The sequence below is a fragment of the Papaver somniferum genome, chromosome 9 (genome assembly GCF_003573695.1).
Source record: "Papaver somniferum cultivar HN1 chromosome 9, ASM357369v1, whole genome shotgun sequence".
Lineage (NCBI taxonomy): Eukaryota > Viridiplantae > Streptophyta > Magnoliopsida > Ranunculales > Papaveraceae > Papaver > Papaver somniferum.
Genome location: NC_039366.1, coordinates 158384308 through 158410260, shown reverse-complemented (window position 1 = coordinate 158410260; position 25953 = coordinate 158384308). Strand labels below are relative to the sequence as shown.

The 25953-nt window shown below is 38.2% G+C and overlaps 1 protein-coding gene across 1 annotated transcript; it reads right to left on the bottom strand.

The window, feature by feature from the left end:
* Window positions 1-213: 213 nt before the first annotated feature.
* On the bottom strand, window positions 214-3266 carry LOC113313788 (zinc finger protein WIP2-like). Its single transcript, XM_026562575.1, has 2 exons — window positions 1828-3266; window positions 214-937 (listed from the first exon to the last, which is right to left on the bottom strand). The coding sequence occupies exons 1-2, from the start codon at window positions 2743-2745 to the stop codon at window positions 455-457; spliced, it is 1401 nt and encodes a 466-aa protein (XP_026418360.1). The 5' UTR covers window positions 2746-3266; the 3' UTR covers window positions 214-454.
* Window positions 3267-25953: the final 22687 nt, after the last annotated feature.

Genomic DNA, 25953 nt, shown 5'->3' with positions numbered 1-25953 from the left:
TTAAGTTCGAGCTATCTCTATATATTTATGGGTTAGAGATACCACATAGTGTGTATTTGCGTAAAACTTAATTTTTACAATTTCTCATCCATTAGGAAATGTATTTGATCAAACTAAAGATCCATGGTTGAAACTAAAGATCCATGGTTGTGCATTTTGTTGAGATCATAACTAAATTCATCAAGATCCACATCAATCGATGAGTGAGGTACTTAAAATCCTTAATCTCCAACTATAATATATTTAAAACATGTTTATGATATACCTTAATTTCTCACAAGCATTAATTACTTATGCCAGACCCACGGAGTTAACTAATTAAAATGAGTCGCAATATAGCTGATCATGCACGTACACATGAGTTAATTAGTATCATATGCTCATATATGAATATGCTGTAGCCAGGTACATCTGTTATCTAGTGTGAAGACCATAGTACGTGCATGCCTAGCAATCATGGGCATGGGTCGTCTTGTTCTAATTCAGATAGTGCAGCAGGTTCATCGTCATCTTCTGCTTCAACCTCTCCATCATCTTCTTCTTCTTCAAAGCATATAACCTCGTCGATTCCATAAGCTGCATGTCCCTGACCAAAGGCTTTGATATGGTCTTTAAGAGATCTCTTGTGCTTGAAATCTGATCCACATATGCAATACCAGAGTTTACCACAGTTCTTCTCATGAGTTCTCCAGTCACCCCTCACCGCAAATGCCTTCCCACATTTCCTACACATGAAGGGTTTGATTCCGTGCTTCCTCTTGTAATGGGTTTGTAGTGTTCTGAAGTCCTTGAGTGGCTTTGACCTAGGGTGATCAATGTTGTTTCTGCAACCAGGTGCACAACAATAACAAGGCAACCTCAACATAGCCGTTGGTTGAGTTCCCCTTAGAGACTCTGACCCTTTTCTATACTGGGATCCATGCCCCCACATATGCATCTGCAATATTAGGTCATGTTTTGTTAACTGATTTATTGAGTTGTGTATAAATATATATACACGGGCATGTGGTTGTGCACAAATTCCAAGAATATGCAATGCCCATGCCATTACTAATCAATCTTCTAGTCAGTAAAAAGGACAATAAGGAAGCTCAAAATGCTGTGTGATTGTGTCTGTCTAGCTTTGTGTACGATTCTGCATTTCGATAACATAAAGGCCAGTACTTCATACAAGGAAAGTCGTCACTGATATAATTCAGTTGGAGCTATCATAACCAAAAGGGAAAGTAGGAAATGATGATACATCACGAGTCGAGATATCATAAGATGATAATTTAATGTATATGCCAAAGACCTACTTCAATATACATCACACAAAAGAAAGCAGGAATACTGGATTTTGACGTAGTTCTTGCTAGCTACATGAGTTACCCCTTGGATATTTCCCAAGTTTTCTATTGTTAAAAGAAACTTGACCGTCACCTGACAAGGGATCTCATTAAATGAATTGAGATTAACAGATATGAACAAGAAACAAAACCAACTAAAAGATTATCAAGTACGTAATTTATCTTCATCTTTATTCTTACTATTGTTATTATTATGTCAGGCCGTTAGTGATCGGAACTATACTTTGTAGTATAGCACAAGAGTTATAGACTGCGTTCTTCTTAACTAATTTCTGTCCTTGAAAACCCAAACCAGATCAGAAAGAAAAAGGGGAAACTAGTTAAAGAATAAACTAGATCGATCCAGATCACGCGGATGCAGTCATGCAGGATCAAGTGTACATATATATGTAAGTTTATTTAGAAAAAGTGTATATATACTATATGTTATGATATAAAATGAATGAATGAATTAATTAAATTAAGCAAAAGAACCAACCTGCATGTTGTTGTATCTGTTGAAGGTCTTGCAGCAAACAGGACATGAAAACTGTGTAGGACCAATGAGAATCTGGGATGGGGAAGGGATCCAGTACTGCCCCTTGTTGAGTCTACAGCCACTAATACAATTAGTATTAATATTGGTATTAGTAGTAGTGGTAGCGGTAGTGGGATAGCCAGTTGCTGCCACAGTAACACCACCTAATTGCTGCTGCTGCTTAGTTGTGTTCATGAACTCATGGCTATTACCACTACTAGTGCTGCTACTCATGGTAAAACAGGAAGAAGATACCCTAGAGATCAGATCAGCAGTAGTGGTAGTAGTAGTAGTTGGGCTGCTAGGAAGACCTATATGAAGGGAAAAGGCCACAGTTTGATCAAGAGGATATTTTGTATCAGAAGACGCCATTGTGGTACTAGTAGCAGTAGAAGTTCTAACGTTATTATTAGAAGAGAATAAGCAGAATTTTGTGGCATCATCGCCATTATCATAATCATCGGATCTACTGTTTATTTTCTTCTCCATCTCATTATTACCGTTATAAACAGTACTGTCGTAGTCTTCCAACTCCATAGCACTGCAGGATGCGTCGTTAAAATCTTGATCATGACGACTACCATTTCCACCTGCTGGGCCTAAGCAGCTCAGAAGGGGAAGAGCTTCTCTAAGAGGTGGAGATGAGGGCGGTGTGGATAAACATGAAGCAGATCTATCATAATTATGACGATAATATTGTAAGATAGCACTGTTGTCAGTGATGCTCGGTGCTGCGTATAAGTGATGGGGATAATGATAATTAGGAGAAGGAAGAGGATAACTAGAGGATGAAGGTGTAGGTGAATAGTGTTGCTGGAGTTGATGATCATTGTTGAGGTTAAACCATCCAGGAAAGAAATTAGAGTAGGGGTCTGACATTGTAGAGGTCAACAATAAAGAAAGAGCAAAAAGGAAAAGAAAAAGAAGAGAAGCAGAAGATGAGTAGAGGTCAGAGAGTATATGGAATAAGCTATAGAAGGATTGATTAATACTTATGTAGAGAATGTAATGACTATATAGAAGATCAATTCAGATTTGAGTGAGAGAAAAAGATAGAGTGATAACACCAAAACCCCAAAAGACCAAAAAGTATGTGAAGAGAGAGACAGAGAGAAGATGATCAAATGTTCTAATTTAAGGGGGCCAAATTAAAATCAGCAATATCAAGAAACAAGTAGTGGAGAGTAAAAAAGTTACCAAATCAAGAGTAATCAAGTATCCCACATAAGAGATTGATCCGAGTAGAGTCCAGTAAAATAATTAATAAATGAAGAAACAAAAGGGAATGGGGGTATGATCTTGGGACTTGAAAGAACAAGCTCCATTCATACTTGAGAATCCTATACTAATATATTAATAATAATTAATAAAAATCTTTCTCCTCAAAGACAAGCTCGGAGCCACAGACATTAGGCTTGAAGGTTGTCTCTCATGAAACACTACATGTTAGATTTGAGTGTTTCTTGTGAGAGAGAGTGGTGGGGTTCTTGTACCATTATACTAGTACAGAATTAATTGACCACGTATATATTGCATCAATACGATACACAAACACATAAGTACAAGAGAATATGAACAATTGAAACATCCCTTAACTTGGCTAGATATACTACAGTAATGTCAGCTCGGGAAACAACACCTACTACTTTTACTTTCATATCCGACCCAGCATTTGCTTCGTAATAAGAGTTAGATGGGGAGAAAGACTGCACGTACCAACAGCCCCCTCTCCTCTCCACTTCTCGTTCTCTATCATCATTGTCTCATCTGATCTACTGGTGGTCTTTTCTGCACACTGATATGAATACTTTCTTACGTTCACATCCAGGTTACTGTTCCTGCCGTCACCCTTTCTTTATGACTATTGAGTTATCAAACCCTCTGACCAGGTCAGTCTGGCTAGACCGATTCTCTCAGATGAAAATGCAATTAACTTTGTTTCATCTATGGTGTGAAAAATGGGTCATGGCTTATAGCCGTAACTGTACATATTTAAATAAAAACTTGCAATCTAAACACATTTACATAAAACAAAAAAACACCCATAGATGAAGTTTACTCCCTAAAATACATAGCTGTGAAATCGCGAAAAGACTTGTTTAAAACACTACTCCCTCCTTCCTTAGATAGGTGAGCTAGTTCAAAGTTGTATAATTTTTAAGGCAAGGAGTAGATGTGAGTGTTTTTAAGTATTTTTGTACAATCATACCCTTATGGAAAATAATAAATAAAATCCAAAAATGATGTATTTCTCGGATATTCGTAAATGTTATATCATGGAAAAACATTTTAAAACACATGAATAATGAATATAAATATGGCTACCAAATTATACGTATTTCTTATACTAACAATAATCAATTAAAAGGGTAGTTTTAGAAATGTTTCATTGTTTAATAATATAGGTCATTTATTAGTGCGACAAAATTAAAAAAATGAATAGGTCATCTATTTAGGAAGGAAGAGAGTATAATTGATTTTTTTAAAAAAGATTGTAGATTTCAATTTTCATCCAAAACTAAGGAATTTTTGTTAAGTTTGTGGTCATCATCCACTTTACGAATCTTGATAAATATTTTTGACTTTTCTTATTTATATCCAGAGGCGGACCCAGCTATAAGCATGTGAATGTAGTTGTATGTCCAGCTAGTTGACTTTCCAAGCCTAAAATTTTATAAAAGGTGGGCATCCAATCCCATTTGCACACAATTGCACACCATATATTACTTTTCCAAGCTCAAATTTCTGACCCCACCCCTATTTATATCCCATGTCTTTACTAGCGATAACTCAATTAATTTTGGTTATTAAGGATCGATCAAATTTTAAAGTTTGATACCTTTTCAATTATTTTCAACACAAAAACTAGATAAGCGAGTCACTAAGTCTGTAAAGTAAACCATGAACGACATTAATTTGTTCAAAGTAAAATCAGACAGTCAGTAATGTGTTCAAAGTAAAATGGACAATCAAAAATTTTACCCACACTCTCCAAAGTATCATTAATCAAACTAGGCATACCAATCAAATTATTTGGACAATTAACCGAACCTAACCAGAAAGTTAGAGCATTGCTCGGTTTAACCTACCAAGCGTGGTATGTCAAGTTTGGTTGTTATATTTTAGCTCCAAAACTTGAGACTGCTTGATTAGATTACTAGATTTAACTTCGGAACATTAGAAATGTTGAGACTTGCTCGTGTTACTCTGAAGAACCTGAAGACGTATCGGCATCATCGAACACATCATCCTTCTGTTCGAGGTTAGTAATACTAAAAAAGCGGGGGTCTAACAACCTCACCAAATATTTCGCTTAGCAATCTGTATGAACTAACTCCAATATACTTTCAAGAGAATCAACTAGACAGTCAGACTCAATCTTGAGAAAAAGTATATCAAAGAGTTATATTTCAATTTCTCAATTCAATCCGCAATCAAACAAATAGGAATTTGCGAGCCTGATTGAATACAAGAGAAATAACTTGAACGGTACCAAAGACCAATGTTCAAGGATCAATCAATTTCAATCAACAACCAAAGGTTGGATTTACCAATTGATCAATTTAACGCACAACCTGTGATATTTCAATTATATAACAAAATATAATGCGGAAAAGAAATAACACAGACACCAGAAGTTTTGTTAACGAGGAAACCGCAAATGCAGAAAAACCCCGGGACCTAGTCCAGATTTGAACACCACACTGTATTAAGCCGCTACAGACACTAGCCTACTCCAAGTTAACTTCGGACTGGAACGTAGTTGAGCCATAATCAATCTCACACTGATCAAGGTACAACTGCATTCTTTACGCCTCAAGAACCACGCCGAATTATACGCACTTGATTCCCTTAGCTGATCTCACCGACAACTAAGAGTTTCTACGACCCAAAGTCGAAGACTTGATAAACAAATCTGTATCACACAAAAAAGTCTATTGAATAGATAAATCTGTCTCCCAGAGAAATACCTACGAGTTTTGTTCCATCTTTTGATAAATCAAGGTGAACATGAACCAATTGATAAACCAGACTTATATTCACGAAGAATAACCTAGTATTATCAATCACCTCACGATAATCTTAATCGATTAACGAAACAAGATATTGTGGAATCACAACCGATAAGACGAAGGTGTTTGTGACTACTTTTCAATCTTTCCTATCGGAGATAAAATCTCGAGCAAATCTTAAAGAAGATAGTACTCAATCACAATAGAAAACAACAAGATCAGAACACGCAACTACAGAGAAAATAGTTGGGTCTGGCTTCACAATCCCAATGAAGTCTTTAAGTCGTTAACCTACAGGGTTTCGTGAAAAACCTAAGGTTAAAGGAGAATCGACTCTAGCTTATGCAACTAGTATCACACAAGAGGTGTGGGGAATAGGTTTCCCAGTTTCTAGAGTTCTTCTTTATATAGATTTCAAATCAGGGTTTGCAATATAACTTACCTTGGTAACAAAACATTCAATATTCACCATTAGATGAAAACCTGATTAGATTCAAGCCAATATCTTTCAACCGTTAGATCGAACTTAGCTTGTTATACACAAATGAAATGTATCTTCATTTAGGTTTGAGTAACCGTACCTAAACGTGTACACTTAGTCGGTTCAACAATAGTTAACCAATGGTTATCCATATAAGCACTTTCATATCAACCTTATTCATCTTTAACATAACTAGTTCAAATGAAACTAGTTAGAGAGTTGTTCAATTGCTTAGATCTCATAGAAGTATACAAGACACAATTGAAGCAAAATCGATTTTGATTCTCTCGAATCAATTCATGAACATCATAGCCACGGTTTGCAAAAGATTGCATTCCTTATTATATAAATGTTTTAGTTCATGAACAATTTACTAGTACAAATAGTTACATAGGCCATGATTTTGGTTTTATAACCTAGCCACGTTTTGGGTTATTTGCGTAGCTACATGTAGTAGTTAAAACTAAAGTGTTGTTATAGCCACATTTTAGTTTACCTTGTGTTGATGGTGGTTTTTAGTTCAGGGCTAAAATTGTAAAACCCTATGTTTAATGCGCCATCGTTTTTGCAAAGAAACTGAGCCATTTAATAGTGATGAGTGCCTAGGCATCTTTACTCACATATGTATTGAGCAATTCGGTATATTTATATATAAAATTTATCCTGAATGGTGCATGCAATAACAATCCCAAATATTTTGTAAACTTTATCTTCCACCTGCATTACTCATTAATGAATGGATTGCCGAGTATTTATTCTATGCTAAGTTCCCCAGCTGAACTCTTGATGTTAACATGACATGACTGTAGTTGCAGGAAATCCTACACTACACCCCTCACAAGATTTCATTAACATTCAACTTAATTTTGGATTAACAATCTTAATTTTATTGATCAATCTTTGAACAATCTTACAAGAAAAGATAAAGGAATCAAGAATAACCACTACTCAAGATTTTCTCTCTCCTATTTACTTGCTTCTCACTCAAAAAAGATCGCTCTCTTCCTTTACAATTGAATGGCTATTTATACGAAATCACATAGTGGATGACAGCTAATCTGTCCTTTATTTTCGAAAATGACTTGCGAAATTCTCGCAACTTTATAAATATCAATCTCGCAAACTTCCTTATTTTCGCGAGATCGTCACACTTTTCTCATGATTTGGCTGATGTCGTTTATTATGTCGTGTCTGAAGCTGTTCTGCGACACTGTCGTGTTGTTTTGTTAATAATTTCGTTGAGGCATTATTGCTGCGAGATTCTGATCCTACATCTTGCCTCTTCTCATATCTTCTCTGCGAAGTAGAGAATGATGTGAGAAATGCCGCAGTTATCCATCACTTCATATTCTGCATTTATCATATGTATCCTTTCTCCCATCTGTTTCTTGACACGTCTTATGTAACTGCTGCTTTTTAACCGCTCACGTCTTTTCGCATTAATCGTGTTTATCTTCTCGAGAAAAAATTTCCTCTATGTATACTCTCCTTTTACTCTCTTTTTCTCTCCTTTTACTCTCTTTTTATATTCTCTGCAACTTCATCGTTCTTATGAAAATTCCGCCATTGCAACTTTTTCTTCTTTCTTCTTCTTTCAATATTTTTAATTTCTTCTTCATCTCCATACTGTTTCCTCTGTAGATCTTCATCATTCGTATTTTCTTTTTAATTTTTACGAATTAATCTTCCTGCTGGTGTTTTCCATGGATTCATTGAGGTTAGTTTTCTTTTTTCTTTCTTATAGGTTTTGCTGAAATTGATCTTGTTTACTGCCTTATTTGATGTTGTTTATGTGATTCCCATACTGTTGTTATTTCAGCAAAAACGCCTCTAACACCAAATTTACGGTTCAGAACCCTAATATTTCCAAATAGCAACATAAGGTTGTTGTAAACAAAAGAAAGTCTGCGAATCAGAAGGTGGTAAGAAACATTATTCTTTTCTAATAACAATATTGTTGCCTATGTTACTTATCCGGATTGTGATTCGCAGGATGATAAGGATTCCAGCAAACCTCTCAAGAAATCTCGCCACCTCAAAATCGTTGAAACCTCTGTTCCATTTCACTTACTTATCCCTTCAAAATTTCCTGCGACATCTTCACAAATTAAACCATTATCTCCAATTCGAGAGAGTTTTCCTCAGATTTCATCCCTTCAACTGACCTTTCAATGATTGAAACCCCCCTTATTAATCCTTCCGTGAATGAAACTTCTTCTCCTTCTATTGATAATGTTTCCCAATCTTCTATCATTGCCAGTTCTCTGCCTGAGCCCCTTCCTTTAAATATTGCTTTCAAAGTTTTGTCTGAGGTTCTGGATGATGTTAAGAAGCCTCCCATTGATCCTGTCAAGTCTGGTGTTTGCGAAATTCTGAGTAACTATTTTGGCTCTGACAGAGATGCTTCGCAAATAACATTTGAAAAAGAGATTGAAATCTTGAATAAGAATCTCCAAATGATGACTTTAGAGTGTAATGCTCTTCGTCATGAAAATCAAAAGCTTCAGAATGTTTCGCTGGATCGTGACAATCTTTGCAGGAAGAATGATGAACTGAGAGGTATGATTTCCTTACCTGAATCTTCAATTTGCCTTTCTGATGATTTTATCCTTTCCATATTTAATTATCCTTGAAATCCCTTTTTCGCATGTTAAGCCTTAAACCAGAAACGAATAATGGAGAGATATCAATTTGAATCTGTTGTTGAAGAAGCCCGTTGGTAGGCTTCTAAAAGGTCCTACAAATTATAACCGCAAGTGCACGGTGTCGAAAGTGGCAAATGTGCAAGTACGGGTCAATCCACAGAGATCGGGTGTGTTTTGGAATGCTTCTAGCTATTTTGGGTTCTAAATTTGCTAATGGGCTTTGAATACCAAAGGGGTCTTGAATATCAATGGTCTTTGAATACCCTTTGGAACTGTTGGGCTGAACTGAGCTTGGGCTCAGAAATATGGACTATGGGCTTTAGGTCTTAAACCTTGTTTTGGGCTTTTGGGTTGAACAACTGGGCTTTGGTTAAGCCCACAGTTGACTGAATTGGGCTTCAGTTTGAAGTGTGACTTGGGCTTGGGATGTATTGGGCTTAGCTATTGAACTAGGCCTTTGGGCTTAGTGAACTGTGGCTGGACTTGGCAGGAAGCAGCAGCAGGCAACAGAAGGGCTGCAGCAGCAGCTGCAGGGGAAGGAAAGCAGCAGCAGCAAGACTGCACAGCAGCTGCACAAGCAGTGCAAGTAGCAGCACAGCAGATGAAAGTGCACAGCAAGGCAAGTGCACAACAAGAAAAGAAGTAGCAGCACAAGCAGCAGGAGCAAGAGTGGCAGCAGCTTGGCAGGGCAGCTGCACAAGCAGTGCAAAGAAAGAGCTGCACAGCAGCACAAGAGAGCACACAGCAGGGGACAGCAAATAGAATGTACAAGCAAGGAACAAAGCAACAGCAAAATAAAAGTGAACAGAAGCAAATGAAAATTACAGTGGACAAAACAATGCAAAAGCAACAGAAAATAAAATGAAAGATACAACAGGGCAACAGCAAAAGCAAAGAACAAAACAAGAATGGACCAAGGCCTAAGGCCAAGGGCAGGGGTGATAAAGAAACTGACAAGAAGCAATACTAAGGCAAGAATACAGGCATTCCTATAGAATGGGTTGAAAACTAGCTTGCTATAAGCACTAGCTTCTCCCAATGCACAATCAACACTGCAACCTAAGCATACAAGGAGAATGGCAAGAACATCAGCTTGCTATGAGCACTGATTTCTTGCCATTGCACAATCAGCACATTGCTTCACAGATACCTAGCCTAGCATTCCTTCAAATGACAGTAAAACAAACATGACAGGAACATTGATACTAACAGTGAGCAACAACACAAGTTAACAGGACTAACTGACTAACAATGAACAAAACTATAAATAACAGGAGACAAGCATAACAGGAATACAACATGAACATGAAACTGAACTACAAAGATTTAAAACATGGAACAATGAACAAGAACAACACAACTGTGAACTGAAATTAAGCAGTGACTGAAAATTGAAAATTGAACTAAAGTTAACAGTTAACAGGACATGAGAGTCCTGGATGTGGGCTAATCCCAACATAGTTTTAACATACACCCATCATCCCAATTTATAGTTACAAGCACAATTAGGGTTCTATAAAAAAATCCCAAATTAACAGTAGACTAGGGTTTGATTTTTTTACCTAATTTGATGTAGCAACATCAAATTAACCTCGACCCATTCTTCTCCTTGGTCTGCTGCACTTTCCCTTCCATGCTCCTATTTCTACTCGAGACTCACCTATTTGACTGATTTCTCACCTAGGGTTTCAGAAAAAGAGTGGTGAGAAATCAGTGAAATAGAGGGCTAGAGAGAGGGGTATTAGGTGGTTTAGGTAATATGGGTGGTTGTGATGATGGTATGGTTGTGGCAGGGGAAGACAGTGGAGGTGGTGGCGATGGCAGTGGAGAAGGTGGCTCTGCACACAGGGTATGGTGGTGAAGCAGGGTGAGGGTGATGGAAGAGTGGCTCGAGAGAATAGGAGAAGGATCTGTTTGGTTGGGTGTAGGTTCTCGGTCGCTAGGGTGTTAGGCGGATCCATCGAGTCGGATGAACAGCGAGGATGAGCCGTGGGATATGGAGCTGGTAGGTAGATCGGACGGTAATGCGGAGGTAAGCGATGAGCGACCGTTGGATTATATGATACAACAAAATCAACGATGCCAGATGGAGTTAGGTACTGTAGTGATAGGCGGGTATATCAAACTTCGATGCGCAGCAAGGGAGCGACCGTTGGATTCAACTACCATCTAATCTGAAGGCTTGGAATTTCAGCGCTGTGGTGCTTGGCAGAGACATCAGATTTTGATGATCAGCAAGGAGCGACCGTTGCTTCTGAGAAATGATCTGATGGCTGAGAACGGAGGCGCTTTTGTGTGTAGAAAATGAGGTTGTGCGCACCATTCTTCGCGGCTTCCTTGCGTAATTTCTCCCGGCTTTTCACTACTTTTCTGCTCTTTTCGCTCCGCGATTCATCCGAACTTTATTTATTACCTAAAAATGCAAAATTAATTAATAAAAATATTATTCTTGAAAACAATGAAAATACAGAATATGGGATAAAATGTAGAATTAATGCACAAAGATGAGTTAAAATGCCAACAAAAAGGGATAAATATATACAATATTTGGCACTCATCAAATACCCCCAAACCTGAATTTTACTTGTCCTCAAGTAAAACAAAACTAAGGAAATCCTAACTATACCACTGTCGCTGGTCTCTCGAATGCATTTAGCGTATGCACTAAGCCTTTTAAACCACTAAGTGTCCCTAGTGGACGAGTGAAGTCTCGTGAAGGTTTACCAGAGGTGTGCCTACAAAACCTAAGGACAAAATATAAGCTCAGATTCCGTCAAATGTGATATGTGCAAAACAGTTAAGCTCACAGCAAAATGGAGATGTCAATCTAGCTATCAAGGCACAATCCTAGCACTGATAACAAATAAGGACATGTGATAAGAGTGTAAAGTGTATCTACACATGTGTAAAGAAAGATCTGAAGTCATGACTACTAATCACCAAGAGATAGTTTCTCAGGCTAAGAACTGAGGTCGAAATCTAGCTAGCTGTCCGGACTTTACGAGAATTGTGAATGAGTTGGAGGTATTTCACAATTACTCGCGTTGTACATCAATGGCATACACCCTCCTTGCTTATTACAACGAAACAACAAAAGATGACTATTTACATGACTCTTATTTACATTGACAAATCTCTTTTTATTTTTGGAACAAGAGATGATGGAATTGATAAATACTTGATTTTTTTTGGTATTTTTTCTGATTTTTTTTTTCTGAATATATACATCTTTTTTTTTTTTTTTATTTTTTTTTTTTTTTTATTTTTTTTTTTTTTTTTTTTTTTTTTTTTTTTAACAACTGGAAACACTTTTGATACATAACAAAAAGGAAACAAAAGATTACATGACACTTTGCAAGAGGTAGCCCTTTTTGATGCACCCAGTTAAATTCGATGGTTGTTTTTCTTAATGTAACCTCCATCTTCTATCCCAACCAACCAAAGAACAAGCTAGTCAAGTTTCGTTCAGTATTCTAAAGTGATTGGCAATCGTAACTTCCTATCAAACACCTTGAAGATCGAGGCCATACATGTATTGGTAGATCGTGCGCGTGCAAATTTCTTATCACGATGTGAATTGTGCTAGAATCAGGGTGCCTAAATATCTAGACTAAGACTCCTAATAATTATACATATTTGCACAAGAGTCAACATTTCAAGGTAAATGAGCTCCATTTTTTATGATTTTTTTTTTTTTTTTCAATTTTTTAATTTTTTTAGAATTTTGATTTTTCAATTTTTTTTTTTTGGAATTTTTCAATTTTTTCAAAAAGAAGGAGTTCGTTTTCAATTATGGCAATTATCATGGTATCTACTCTATACCCCCAAACCTAAACTAAACATTGTCCTCAATGTTTCAAAATATGGAAAGAATTAAAATGCAACATATGGAAAGGGACATGTTGAGTAGAGTAAAAGGAGAGAGAATACCCGATTTCGGCGAAAGCAGAATTAAAACTCCGTTATTCAAGGCAAAAATCCAACATATTTTAGCCGAGATGATATTGGATTAGCAAAATATATACAAAAGGAACAAAAGGTTTTTTTTTTTTTTTTTTTTTTTTTTTTTTTTTTTTTTTTTTTTTTTTTTTTTTTTTTTTTTTTTTTCAAAAACTAAAATTAAGAAAAATAAAATTTGGTTTTTGAAATGGGAGCAAGCCCACTGTGCAAGCCTCTAATGGAATGGAATGAAGGCTGCGGCCTACGAAAATCCAAGTTTTAATTTTGAAAGTTTAATTTGGCCCAGTTGGTTAAGGCCCGACGTTTGTTTTAAAACTTTGGTTTCGAGGTCACTTTCGAGTGGAATACAAGTCCAATTGATGCTTACAAGCTCAGCTGGGTTTAAACCCAGAGTTCAAAATACAAGTCCAATGAAAGAATTTAAACAAGCCCACAAAAAAAAAAAAAGCCCACAAATAAATTATTACAAACCCAAAATAGAAAAATAAAAAGCCCAAAAAAATTGGGTTAATTATTACAAGCCCACAAATAAAAAATTGGAAGCCCACAGGTTGGGTTCTCTCAAATGGAATGGGTTTAGGCTTACCTTTTTAGCACAGCCCAGCTGCTCTGATATTGTTGCAAAAACCCAGTTGGGTTTTGGTTCTTTTCCTTGGTGGCGTCCCAGCAGAGGAAAAACAGGTTCAAAACAGCAGGTCCAACAGCAAATGAAATGAAGCAGATGCAGATGCAAATGCTATGACATGAAATACAAATTAGCTAATAAAAACACAGATAAAACACAGCACCAATCCCCGGCAGCGGCGCCAAAAACTTGGTAGGCTTCTAAAAGGTCCTACAAATTATAACCGCAAGTGCACGGTGTCGAAAGTGGCAAATGTGCAAGTACGGGTCAATCCACAGAGATCGGGTGTGTTTTGGAATGCTTCTAGCTATTTTGGGTTCTAAATTTGCTAATGGGCTTTGAATACCAAAGGGGTCTTGAATATCAATGGTCTTTGAATACCCTTTGGAACTGTTGGGCTGAACTGAGCTTGGGCTCAGAAATATGGACTATGGGCTTTAGGTCTTAAACCTTGTTTTGGGCTTTTGGGTTGAACAACTGGGCTTTGGTTAAGCCCACAGTTGACTGAATTGGGCTTCAGTTTGAAGTGTGACTTGGGCTTGGGATGTATTGGGCTTAGCTATTGAACTAGGCCTTTGGGCTTAGTGAACTGTGGCTGGACTTGGCAGGAAGCAGCAGCAGGCAACAGAAGGGCTGCAGCAGCAGCTGCAGGGGAAGGAAAGCAGCAGCAGCAAGACTGCACAGCAGCTGCACAAGCAGTGCAAGTAGCAGCACAGCAGATGAAAGTGCACAGCAAGGCAAGTGCACAACAAGAAAAGAAGTAGCAGCACAAGCAGCAGGAGCAAGAGTGGCAGCAGCTTGGCAGGGCAGCTGCACAAGCAGTGCAAAGAAAGAGCTGCACAGCAGCACAAGAGAGCACACAGCAGGGGACAGCAAATAGAATGTACAAGCAAGGAACAAAGCAACAGCAAAATAAAAGTGAACAGAAGCAAATGAAAATTACAGTGGACAAAACAATGCAAAAGCAACAGAAAATAAAATGAAAGATACAACAGGGCAACAGCAAAAGCAAAGAACAAAACAAGAATGGACCAAGGCCTAAGGCCAAGGGCAGGGGTGATAAAGAAACTGACAAGAAGCAATACTAAGGCAAGAATACAGGCATTCCTATAGAATGGGTTGAAAACTAGCTTGCTATAAGCACTAGCTTCTCCCAATGCACAATCAACACTGCAACCTAAGCATACAAGGAGAATGGCAAGAACATCAGCTTGCTATGAGCACTGATTTCTTGCCATTGCACAATCAGCACATTGCTTCACAGATACCTAGCCTAGCATTCCTTCAAATGACAGTAAACAAACATGACAGGAACATTGATACTAACAGTGAGCAACAACACAAGTTAACAGGACTAACTGACTAACAATGAACAAAACTATAAATAACAGGAGACAAGCATAACAGGAATACAACATGAACATGAAACTGAACTACAAAGATTTAAAACATGGAACAATGAACAAGAACAACACAACTGTGAACTGAAATTAAGCAGTGACTGAAAATTGAAAATTGAACTAAAGTTAACAGTTAACAGGACATGAGAGTCCTGGATGTGGGCTAATCCCAACATAGTTTTAACATACACCCATCATCCCAATTATAGTTACAAGCACAATTAGGGTTCTATAAAAAAAATCCCAAATTAACAGTAGACTAGGGTTTGATTTTTTTACCTAATTTGATGTAGCAACATCAAATTAACCTCGACCCATTCTTCTCCTTGGTCTGCTGCACCTTTCCCATGCTCCTATTTTACTCGAGACTCACTATTTGACTGATTTCTCACCTAGGGTTCAGAGAAAAGAGTGGTGAGAAATCAGTGAAATAGAGGGCTAGAGAGAGGGGTATTAGGTGGTTTAGGTAATATGGGTGGTTGTGATGATGGTATGGTTGTGGCAGGGGAAGACAGTGGAGGTGGTGGCGATGGCAGTGGAGAAGGTGGCTCTGCACACAGGGTATGGTGGTGAAGCAGGGTGAGGGTGATGGAAGAGTGGCTCGAGAGAATAGGAGAAGGATCTGTTTGGTTGGGTGTAGGTTCTCGGTCGCTAGGGTGTTAGGCGGATCCATCGAGTCGGATGAACAGCGAGGATGAGCCGTGGGATATGGAGCTGGTAGGTAGATCGGACGGTAATGCGGAGGTAAGCGATGAGCGACCGTTGGATTATATGATACAACAAAATCAACGATGCCAGATGGAGTTAGGTACTGTAGTGATAGGCGGGTATATCAAACTTCGATGCGCAGCAAGGGAGCGACCGTTGGATTCAACTACCATCTAATCTGAAGGCTTGGAATTTCAGCGCTGTGGTGCTTGGCAGAGACATCAGATTTTGATGATCAGCAAGGAGCGACCGTCGGATGCTTCTGAGAAATGATCTGATGGCTGAGAACGGAGGCGCTTTTGTGTGTAGAAAATGAGGTTGTGCGCACCATTCTTCGCGGCTTCCTTGCGTAATTTCTCCCGGCTTTTCACTACTTTTCTGCTCTTTTCGCTCCGCGATTCATCCGAACTTTATTTATTACCTAAAAATGCAAAATTAATTAATAAAAATATTTATTCTTGAAAACAATGAAAATACAGAATATGGGATAAAATGTAGAATTAATGCACAAAAGATGAGTTAAAATGCCAACAAAAAGGGATAAATATATACAATATTTGGCACTCATCACCCGTGTTGATAAACAGATTTTGACGGATCAATATAACCAATCAGATAACCTCTATTGATCATATAAATAATCTTACCAATGAAAATACCCAATTAGTTCAGAGGCAAAATTTATTAAGTAATGAAGTATCTCGCCTCTCTTATTCTTTAACTAAAGCTAATCTAGGGATGGAAACTTTATCAGATGAGAATAAAATTCTATCTCAAGAGAAGCGAACTTATTTAAACAAGATGGCGATGTCTTCGCAACAACTTAGCATCCTTCAGAAAGTATGTGATGACCAAGAACAATCTCTTCGCTCCTTAAGAAATGAACTTAAAGAAGTAACAGAGACATCTATCGCTGAAAGATATTCACTCATTCAAGGTAGAATAGCTTTAAGTGTAAAGGAGAACCAACTTAAAGAACAATATTCCAAATTAGAAGAATCGTATTCTTCACTTGCGAAGAAAAATGCCTTTCTTATTTCTAAAGAGAAAAATCTTCAGTCTCGACTTAAAGGTTTAGTTGGAGATAAATTTGATAATGCGATGGACCGTTGGGAGAATAGTTGTTTGACCTTGATTCATCACCTTATTTCGCAAAAGGAAGGTAGTCATAATAGTTTGACTGCTTTAACTATCTCTTCTTTGTCATACCTTTTTGAGTTCTTCATCTTACTGAAATTTTGTATTCTACTTTTCGCAGAGTCTGAGACAAATCTTCATTCCTCCATTTCTGTTTTGGAGGATAAATATGCCAAAATTCGCAAAGAAAATGCACTACTCGTCTTTGTCCTTACTGGTTCTCGCGACCGAGCAGAAAGAAGACTTGATTATCTTGCTTACTTTAAGGATATTCAAGATAGGAATCATCAGAGAGCACTTCTTCGTCAAGTTCATCTCCGGGCTGAAGTTCTGGTGAATGATATTTTATTCTCCAAATATCTTCCTCCTACATCAATCGAACCTTTGGAAGTAGATGATGATGAAATTCCTCGTCCTGCCGACAGTGATTATGATTATGAAAGTGGTGGAGAGGATAATCTTTTGGAAGATGAAGAAGAGATCCCTTCTAAGGAAACAACTGCTGGTGCTAATCAAGATGGAAGCGAAAAAGAAATCCCTTCTAAAGAAGTAATTGCTGGCGATAATCAAGATGGCGGCGAAAAAGAAGTCCCTCTCAAAGAAATTATTGTTGGTGAAGATCAGAATCGAAATGAAGAAAAGGCTGGTGATAATGAGAACATTGGCGAAGAGTTTCTTATCTAGTTCTATCTTCTTGAACTGTTTCATCTTTATTATTTCTTGCGAATAATATTCTTCAACCAACTTTGGAATTAATTTTCTCTTTTAATATTTTGCTGGCGAGAAAGATAATGCCTCTTGTTTACTGATTCCCATACTTGCCTCTCATTATCTTTCTTGCGAGAAATGATCTGTTATGAATATTTTGTTTTGTCATGTGGTCTTATTTTGCCTTCCTAATTAAAGGTCTTATTATGCCACCTCTTTTTATTACGACAAAATCGCAGGACGTCCTTGCATTTTCATGCAAAAACCCATTGATCTTGCCTTTACTTTTTCTTTTGTATTATCGCCTCTTCAGGATTGTTGCGACAATATGACATGCCTAAATATTCTTGCGAAAATAAAGCCCCATGACATTGTCGTCGTGCGACGAAATCACAGGACGTCTTCGCACTTTCATGCGAAAACCCATTGATCTCGTCTTATCTTTCTCTTTAGTATTATTGCCTCTTCAGGATTTTCGCACAAATATGACAAGCCTTAATACCCTTGCGAGTAAAAATCCTCATGACATTTGCGTCTTAAGACACTTATCAGCTCCCTAATGGAGGGTGCCGCCCTTATCTCCCCCCTGGTTGCCCCTTCAAGGAGACGTACCTCTACCATACAAGGTTGGCTCCTCCCATCCGGTCTTAACAACAACCAGTTGTTTTCGCAGCCTCTTATCCCTTTTACCTATAGGGTTTATGGTTACGAGACTGCACCCTAAGTGGGGTTTTCTTCGGGCCGAGTGCAGTATAAGCCAAGACTTGTCAAGAATGGCAAGGTACGCTCCAGACGCCCCTGGAACTCTTGACTCAACCGTGTACCTCAGCGCCTTGGTCAGATTCTGCACTCCTTGGGAGAGTCTTTATTACCTTAGTCGCCCAACCTAAGTCGTATGCTTAAGCTGAGAATCCAAGGTGCCTCTCCCGGATGGGCTTTATTGACCCCAAATCTCCATGACTCAGGTTCCGGGGGCGGTGTAGCCTTTCCCTGAGCCATGCAACAGGTACCCTATTATATGACGTACTTTAGGTCTTACATTTTCCTCTTGCGAAATTTTATTCACGAACTAGGGTGTACGCCATAAAGGTTCTCCCCTTTATCTTTTGTCATTGTTCTCTGATTATCTCTGCGAAAGTTTCGCATATCATGATCTTGTTTTGATGTGAATAATCTCGCAACTATTCTTTTATTGAATGTTTATTCGCAATCATTTTGTTGCATCATACATAACTTCTCAAAGCTTCTTATGGATAATATCTCTTTAAGTACAATCTGTTCCATGGTCTGTCAAGTCTATGACCAACATCTCTACCTTCTGGATCCATTAATTTATAAGCTCCTGTCCCAACTATCTCCTTAATGATGTAAGGTCCATCCCATTTTTTCGCTAACTTTCCACCATTTTCTCGCTGATATATTGGTGTCTCTCGCAGAACTAAATCTCCTGGTTAAAATTCACGTATTTTGACACGTTTATTATATTCTCGGGCTAATCTTCACTGATAATTCTCCATATGCTGTAAAGCTCTTTCTCTTTTTTTCTAACTCATCAAGTTTGCTTAAGATCAAACCCGCACTAAGATTTTTCTCCCAAGCTTCTCTCTTTGTCGTCGGAATAACAACTTCTGTTGGTAGCACCGCTTCAACTCCGTATGTTAAATAAAAAGGTGACATTCCAGTAGCTTCTCTTCTAGTTGTGTTATAAGCCCATACTGCATTATATACTTGTTCGCACCATGCTCTATGATGTCCTTCTAATTTTTTCTTTAATATATCTGCAATTGTGTTGTTTGTTGCCTCTTCCTGTCCATTAGCTTGTGGATACTGAGGAGTAGACTTTCCACATTTTATCTTAAATGTATTAAGTAACATTTCTATATTCTGCCCTTCAAACGGTTTCCAATTATCAGATACCAACTGCGCTGGAATTCCGAATATGCAAATAATATTTTCAAATATGAATGTAAAGATATCTTTGTCGCGAACATGCTGTACTGCCTTTACTTCTGTCCATTTTGTGAAATAATCTGTTGCGACTATTAAGTATCTTCTTTGTCCAGATCCTGGTAAAAATGGCCCCACAATATCTAAGCCCACTTTCCAAAAGGCCATACACTGGTTGAAGATGACAATGGTGCTCCAGGTGCATGTATTTTCTTTCCGTGCCTCTGACAATCTTCACAACGTCTTGATATTTGTTTTGCATCTTCGTGCATGTATGGCCAGTAATAGCATTGCATTTTTGCTCTATGTGCCAAAGATCTTCTCTCGCTATGATTGCCAGCATCCCCACTATGTAACATTTTTAACACCTTTTCCCCTTCTTCTCGTGTCAAACATCTGAGTGATGGTCCATTAAAGGATTTTTGGTATAACAGCCCATCTCTTAATTCATAATTTGTTGCTCGGCTTTTTACCTTGTGTGCTTCCAATCTGTTTCTTGGTGTTTCTCCTTTCGCTAAATATGTATAAAGTTCTGTTCTCCAATCTGCGATATTGTTCGTTTGTTCTTTTTCTCCACCTTCTATCATCATTACGTTTTCTTCTTCTTCTTCTTCTTTATTGATTGATGGTGACAGAAGTGTCTGTATTTTTATGCATCTCGCAGTTGGATCTGTCATCATGCTTGATATGAAAGCAAAAGCATTTGCGAGTCTGTTATCCTTCCTTGAAATGTGCCTCCATTTTATCTTCGGGATTTTCGATCACAATTCTTCAACGAGCTTCTTGTATTTCTTCAAGGATGGTTCATTTGTAGTATACTCTCCCTTTATTTGGAGAATAACTAGCTGTGAATCACTAGTGATCCTGGCATTTTCTAGTTTCATTTCTATGGCGAACTTTAAGGCATGTAGCACAGCTTCATATTTCGTTTCGTTATTAGTGGATGCAAATTCCAATCTGAATGAAAAAGCCATCTTCGCTCCTTCTGGCGAAATTAAAACAATTCCAACTCTATTGCCTTCCCCATTTGATGATTCATCTACCAATATCTACCATCTATTTGGTTCTGTTAATAAGTCTTTTGGATCTCCATGTTCTTCTTCTATATCCATCATCTCCTCCACCGCTTCATAATCTTCTAAAGGAAATTCTGCTAAGAAATCTGCGACAACTTGTGATTTTGGTGAAGATAATATTTCATATTTGATTTCAAAATGTCCTACTTGTGCATTCCATCTCTCCACCCTACCTGATCTTTTTGAATTTTTCATCACTGATTCAATTGGTACTTTTGTTAGCACCCTTATCTTGTGTGCTTGAAAATATATGCGAAGCTTAAATGCGGCGTATACTAATGCTAAAATTAGCTTTTCAATTTTTGAATAATTCCTCTCTGCAACATTAAATGTTTTGCTGATGTAATAAATGGGCTTTTCCACTCCTGCGTCCGTTCGCAATAACACAGCGCTTAAAGCATGTGATGTTGTCGCAAGATAGATCAATAGTTCTTCTCCTGGTTCTGCCTTTTGTAAAATAGATGTATTCATAAGGTGTTCTTTGATCCCCTGAAATTCTTTTTCACATTCATCAGTCCATTTGAATTTCGCACCCTTCTTGAGTATATTGAAAAAATGCTTACATTTGTCTGATGATCGGGAAATGAATCTTCCTAGCGAAGCTAAAAGTCCGTTCAATTTCTGTACATCCTTTATCGTTGCTGGTGTTGGCATGTCACGAACTGCTTTTACCTTTTCTGGATCAACTTGTATTCCTTCTTTTGATACAATGTAGCCTAAAAATTTTCCAGATGCAACCCCAAAAATGCATTTTTCAGGGTTCAGTTTAATGTTATAATGCCGCATCTGTTAAAAAATCTCTCTCAAATATTGTACATGATCTTTGGATTCTTTACTCTTCACCAACATGTCATCCACGTACACCTCTAATGTTTTGTGTATCCATTTCGCGAACACCTTCTCTACCATTCTTTGATATGTTGCTCCTGCATTTCGCAAACCAAAAGGCATTTTTGTATAACAGTATAAACCTCTTGGAGCAAAAAAAAAACAGTATGTTCTTGATCTTCTTCAACGAGGGGGATTTGGTTATAACCTTTGTACCCATCTAAAGAAGACACTCTATCATTTCCCGCTGCTGATTCAACCATTTGAGGAATATCCGACAATGGAAAACTATCTTTAGGGCAAGCCTTGTTTAAATCAGTGAAATCTATGCAAATTTTTATCCCTTTATTTTTCTTTGGAACAACAACCATGTTTGCTATCCACTTTGGGTATTTAGCTTCTCTTATAATTCCCGCCTCAAGCATTTTCTGTAATTCTTCTTCTCTTTGAGGATGATAGGTCGTTGCGATTTTTCTTATTCTCTGTTAAATGGTCTCACATTCTTGTTAATCTCCAACTTATGACATGCAATTGACGGATCTATTCCAGGTATCTCATCCATGCTCCCCGCGAAAATATCTTTATATTCCCGAAAAAGATTGACAGTTCTTTCTTCCTCTTCTTCATCCATCTTGGTTCCAATCCTCAGTATTAGGGGTTCTTCTATAGTCCCAACATTTACTTCTTTTGTTGGTTCTGCCGCAGTGTAACTGGCCTTGGGTTCTCCCATTGGTGTTGGTTCTTTTATCATCTTCACATGTCCATCTCCTTCCTCCGAAATTTCGCTGGGTATTCCTTTACCTTGTTTTGCTCTTATCATGTACACTCTAAATTCTTCTTCTTTCTGTGCCTCCTTTTCTATTTTTATGCGAAATTGTCGTTTTTTTGCTCGTCCTTCATAATGCTTTACTTCAATTTGATAACATAATTTCGCACTGTCAATATCTCCTCTAATCTCACCTACTCCCTTTGGCATGGGGAACCTGATGCATTGATGCAAAGTTGATGCTACAACTTTAATTGTGTGTATCTATGGCCTCCCCAACAACATGTTATATGGTGATTCCATATCTACTACGCATAGTGTCACTTGTGTTTCGATCTCTCCTAGTGGAATTCACACCACTATTTCTCCTTTAGATTTTGTTGTGGATTTTCCAAAGCCGTGAACAAGATATGTTGAACAAGACATTTCTTCATCTTTGAATCCCATTCCTTTGAACGCATGATAGAATATTATATCCATTGAACTTCCTGTATCGACTAAAGTTCTGTTCAATATCCATTCTTTCATGGATTTTGTTGTTGTCCCCTTATCTTTTCGTGTAATAGGTATTGTAATAACCAATGGAGATGTGTGGCTCAAATTTTCTTTTGGTATTTCTGCCGCCATGAATGTGATTTTTTGCTTTTCCCAATCTTTTAAGGGTGATGTTTTTTCTACCGCCATAACCTTTCTTCCTTCAAAATCTCGTTTATGTATCCTTCATTTGATGTTTTCATGGACTTCATTAACCATTGTTTTTCTTATCATATTACACTCCAATCTTTTGTCATCTTCATTGACTCTAATCATTTTTCTTTTAACTGGTTCACTGATTTATTTAATCGCTTTCTTGATTTGAACAATCTCAACAACAATCTTCAAGTCCCTATTTCTAGCGCCATTATGTAGTTGCAGGAAATCTTACACTACACCCCTCACAAGATTTCATTAACATTCAACTTATTTTTGGATTAACAATCTTAATTTTATTGATCAATCTTTGAACAATCTTACAAGAAAAGATAAAGGAATCAAGAATAACCACTACTCAAGATTTTCTCTCCTATTTACTTGCTTCTCACTCAAAAAAGATCTCTCTCTTCCTTTACAATTGAATGGTTATTTATAGGAAATCACATAGTGGATGACAGCTAATCTGTCCTTTATTTTAGAATATGACTAGCGACATTCTTGCAACTTTATAAATATCAATCTCGCAAACTTCCTTATTTTCGCGGGGTCGTCACACTTTTCTCATGATTTGGCTGATGTCGTTTATTATGTCGTTACTGAAGCTGTTCTGCGACACTGTCGTGTTGTTTTGTTAATAATTTCGCTGAGGCATTATTGCTGCGAGATTCTGATCCTATAATGACAATTAATGTTCGCTCGCAACAGAGTAGCATGGATTTCCCGAAGTGTCAGGATTAAGATATGCATAGAAGTACTCAATTAGAGACACGCAAAGTTATGTTGTCCTCTGAAATATAATTAGTGATTTTGCATGAACGCACAAAATTCACCAGAAATTGATTGATTTTGTGTCAGCCCACAAAATTCAATCTTTCGAACCTAATTTTACTAATTTACAAAAATTAGGTCTTTTTTGCGGCCTGCGCAACATCTCGAACCCTATTGGTCGATACCAAACCTAGGTAAGCTAGGAAATTAATCCTCCATGGACTAGTAGGAGCAAAATCCTACCAAAAGTAGAAAACAACAAATAAAGAGGAACCACAGCAAGTAAAAGCAGCAGCAAAGGGAGGCGTGGCCACGCCACTTGGTCGACCGATCTGCTCCAACAGGCGTCACCCGTGGACGATTGGCCACGCTCCATGTTGCCGCTTGCCGGCCCCCCTTTCCCATCGACCAATCATATCGCTTTAAATGAGAAACATGCACTTTCAATTAAAAGTTGAAGTTGGTTGGTCGAGTACTTAATTCCTTGAGGAATTGAACATATGCTGCCCATGTCAGTCTCAAAATGATCACGACCGTACGTTTTGGCCGGTCGATTTATCAAATCTAGCCACCTCCTAACATGGTCGGACAAGCACTATCATGCACACTGGCGAGCCCACTAGTTCTTAGGCCAATCAGAATCCTTCCAACTCGCAAGCGGATCCATTAAACGATTACCCAGAGTGGGTTGGCCGCGTGAGTTACAAAACCCTAATTTATGTTAGCAGCAGTATATTGCTGCCACATTGCGATCTTGGCCGCCCAATTTCGCCATCCGGATTGACCGACCTAGATTCAATATTAATCAACGGGCAAGTTTCGGACACACTCACCAGCGACCTGGCTATTGTGCTGGCCGATCGAACAGCTCCCAGCAAGCGACTAACACCAAAAACCGTTAGCCCAAAGTAGGTTGGCCACACGGCTATTAAACCCTAAATTGAATTAACGACAGTATGTAACTGTCGCAAATCATCTCGGCCTTCCAACTTCGCTAGCCCAATCAATTGGCCTAGATCTAATTTTAGGGGACCAATGAGACATCGCCATGGTCACTATCCACCCCTCTTCCATAAGGAACAACCGGCCAAGCCGCGGCCTGCCCGTATGGCTCATAAAAGATCACCCAAAAATGGCTAGTCGAGCTGCCAATAGGAATTTTGATAAATTCAGCAGCAGCCGTTAAATGCCGCAAATCATCTCGGCCATCCAACTTCGCTAGCCAAATTGACCAGCCTAGATCAAATCTTAGGCGACCAATAAGATTTCGCCATGGTCGCCAACCGTCACTCTCCTATAAGGACCGATTGGCCTACCTTTGGCGCGCATAAATGGCTCCCATCAGCTTCTCGAAAATGGCCGGTCGTGCTCCTTTTGAGACATTAGGCTCCGCGACTAACTTAAGCAAGCCTTACACAACGATGCTTCATGAGCATCGATTATTTTAAGTTGCTTGCTTAAAAGCGATGCATTATATGCATCGATTATAAACAATGTTTTATAAGTATCGATTTCACAAATAATTTAATTATTTGACCTAAGAAGCGTTACGTGTTATTTCTTGCGGCAAGCCTCATGGATCGACTTGTAATACATGACCACCCGCTTCCTAGTTTGCGCGTGATTGGTCAAAATAACTAGGTCCTGCAAACAAGACCCACTCAGCAACCTGCTGCATATTTTCATGAAAATACTCGAGACATCAAACATGTCACAAACTGAGGGATGTTCATCAGGGTATTGGTCTGGAGGTTTACAGCGTGCGACGTGCAACACACTCATTATGAGAAAGTGTCAGGAAAGACGGACAGTTAGTGGCAGCAGAGAAGTAGTGGGTATACACCAACCCGTCTTCCCTCATTGAAAGACGTGGTTTTCAAAATTTTCACACGATCCCACTTTTCCATCACTCAACTAATATCACTTCCTATGAGATCAGGGTGCGTTCAACTATGACTTATATAAACAGGTTTTCAACCTATTTCAACCAACAATGGTTATCAACACAAGTATCTAGAAAAACACAAAAGAACTCACAACTTACGTTCCGCAAGCGAGTTCCACATTCTGATACAAGTCATAAAACAACCACACCTTTAGAGTTATCCATTATGATATTAACACCTTCTTCACTTCCCTCCCTAAGATCAACCCTACTCCTTCATTTTGTGACCGTGTTAGAGCATTGCTCAGTCGAACTCGCATGTGTTGATATCTCAAGCATGTTTGTCAATGTTAGTGATCAAACCTATAAGTATTGATTTCTAGTATACTATATCTAAGTCTCGGACTAGGATAGAAAGTGTAGTTGAGCTCAAGAACTCCATGGAAA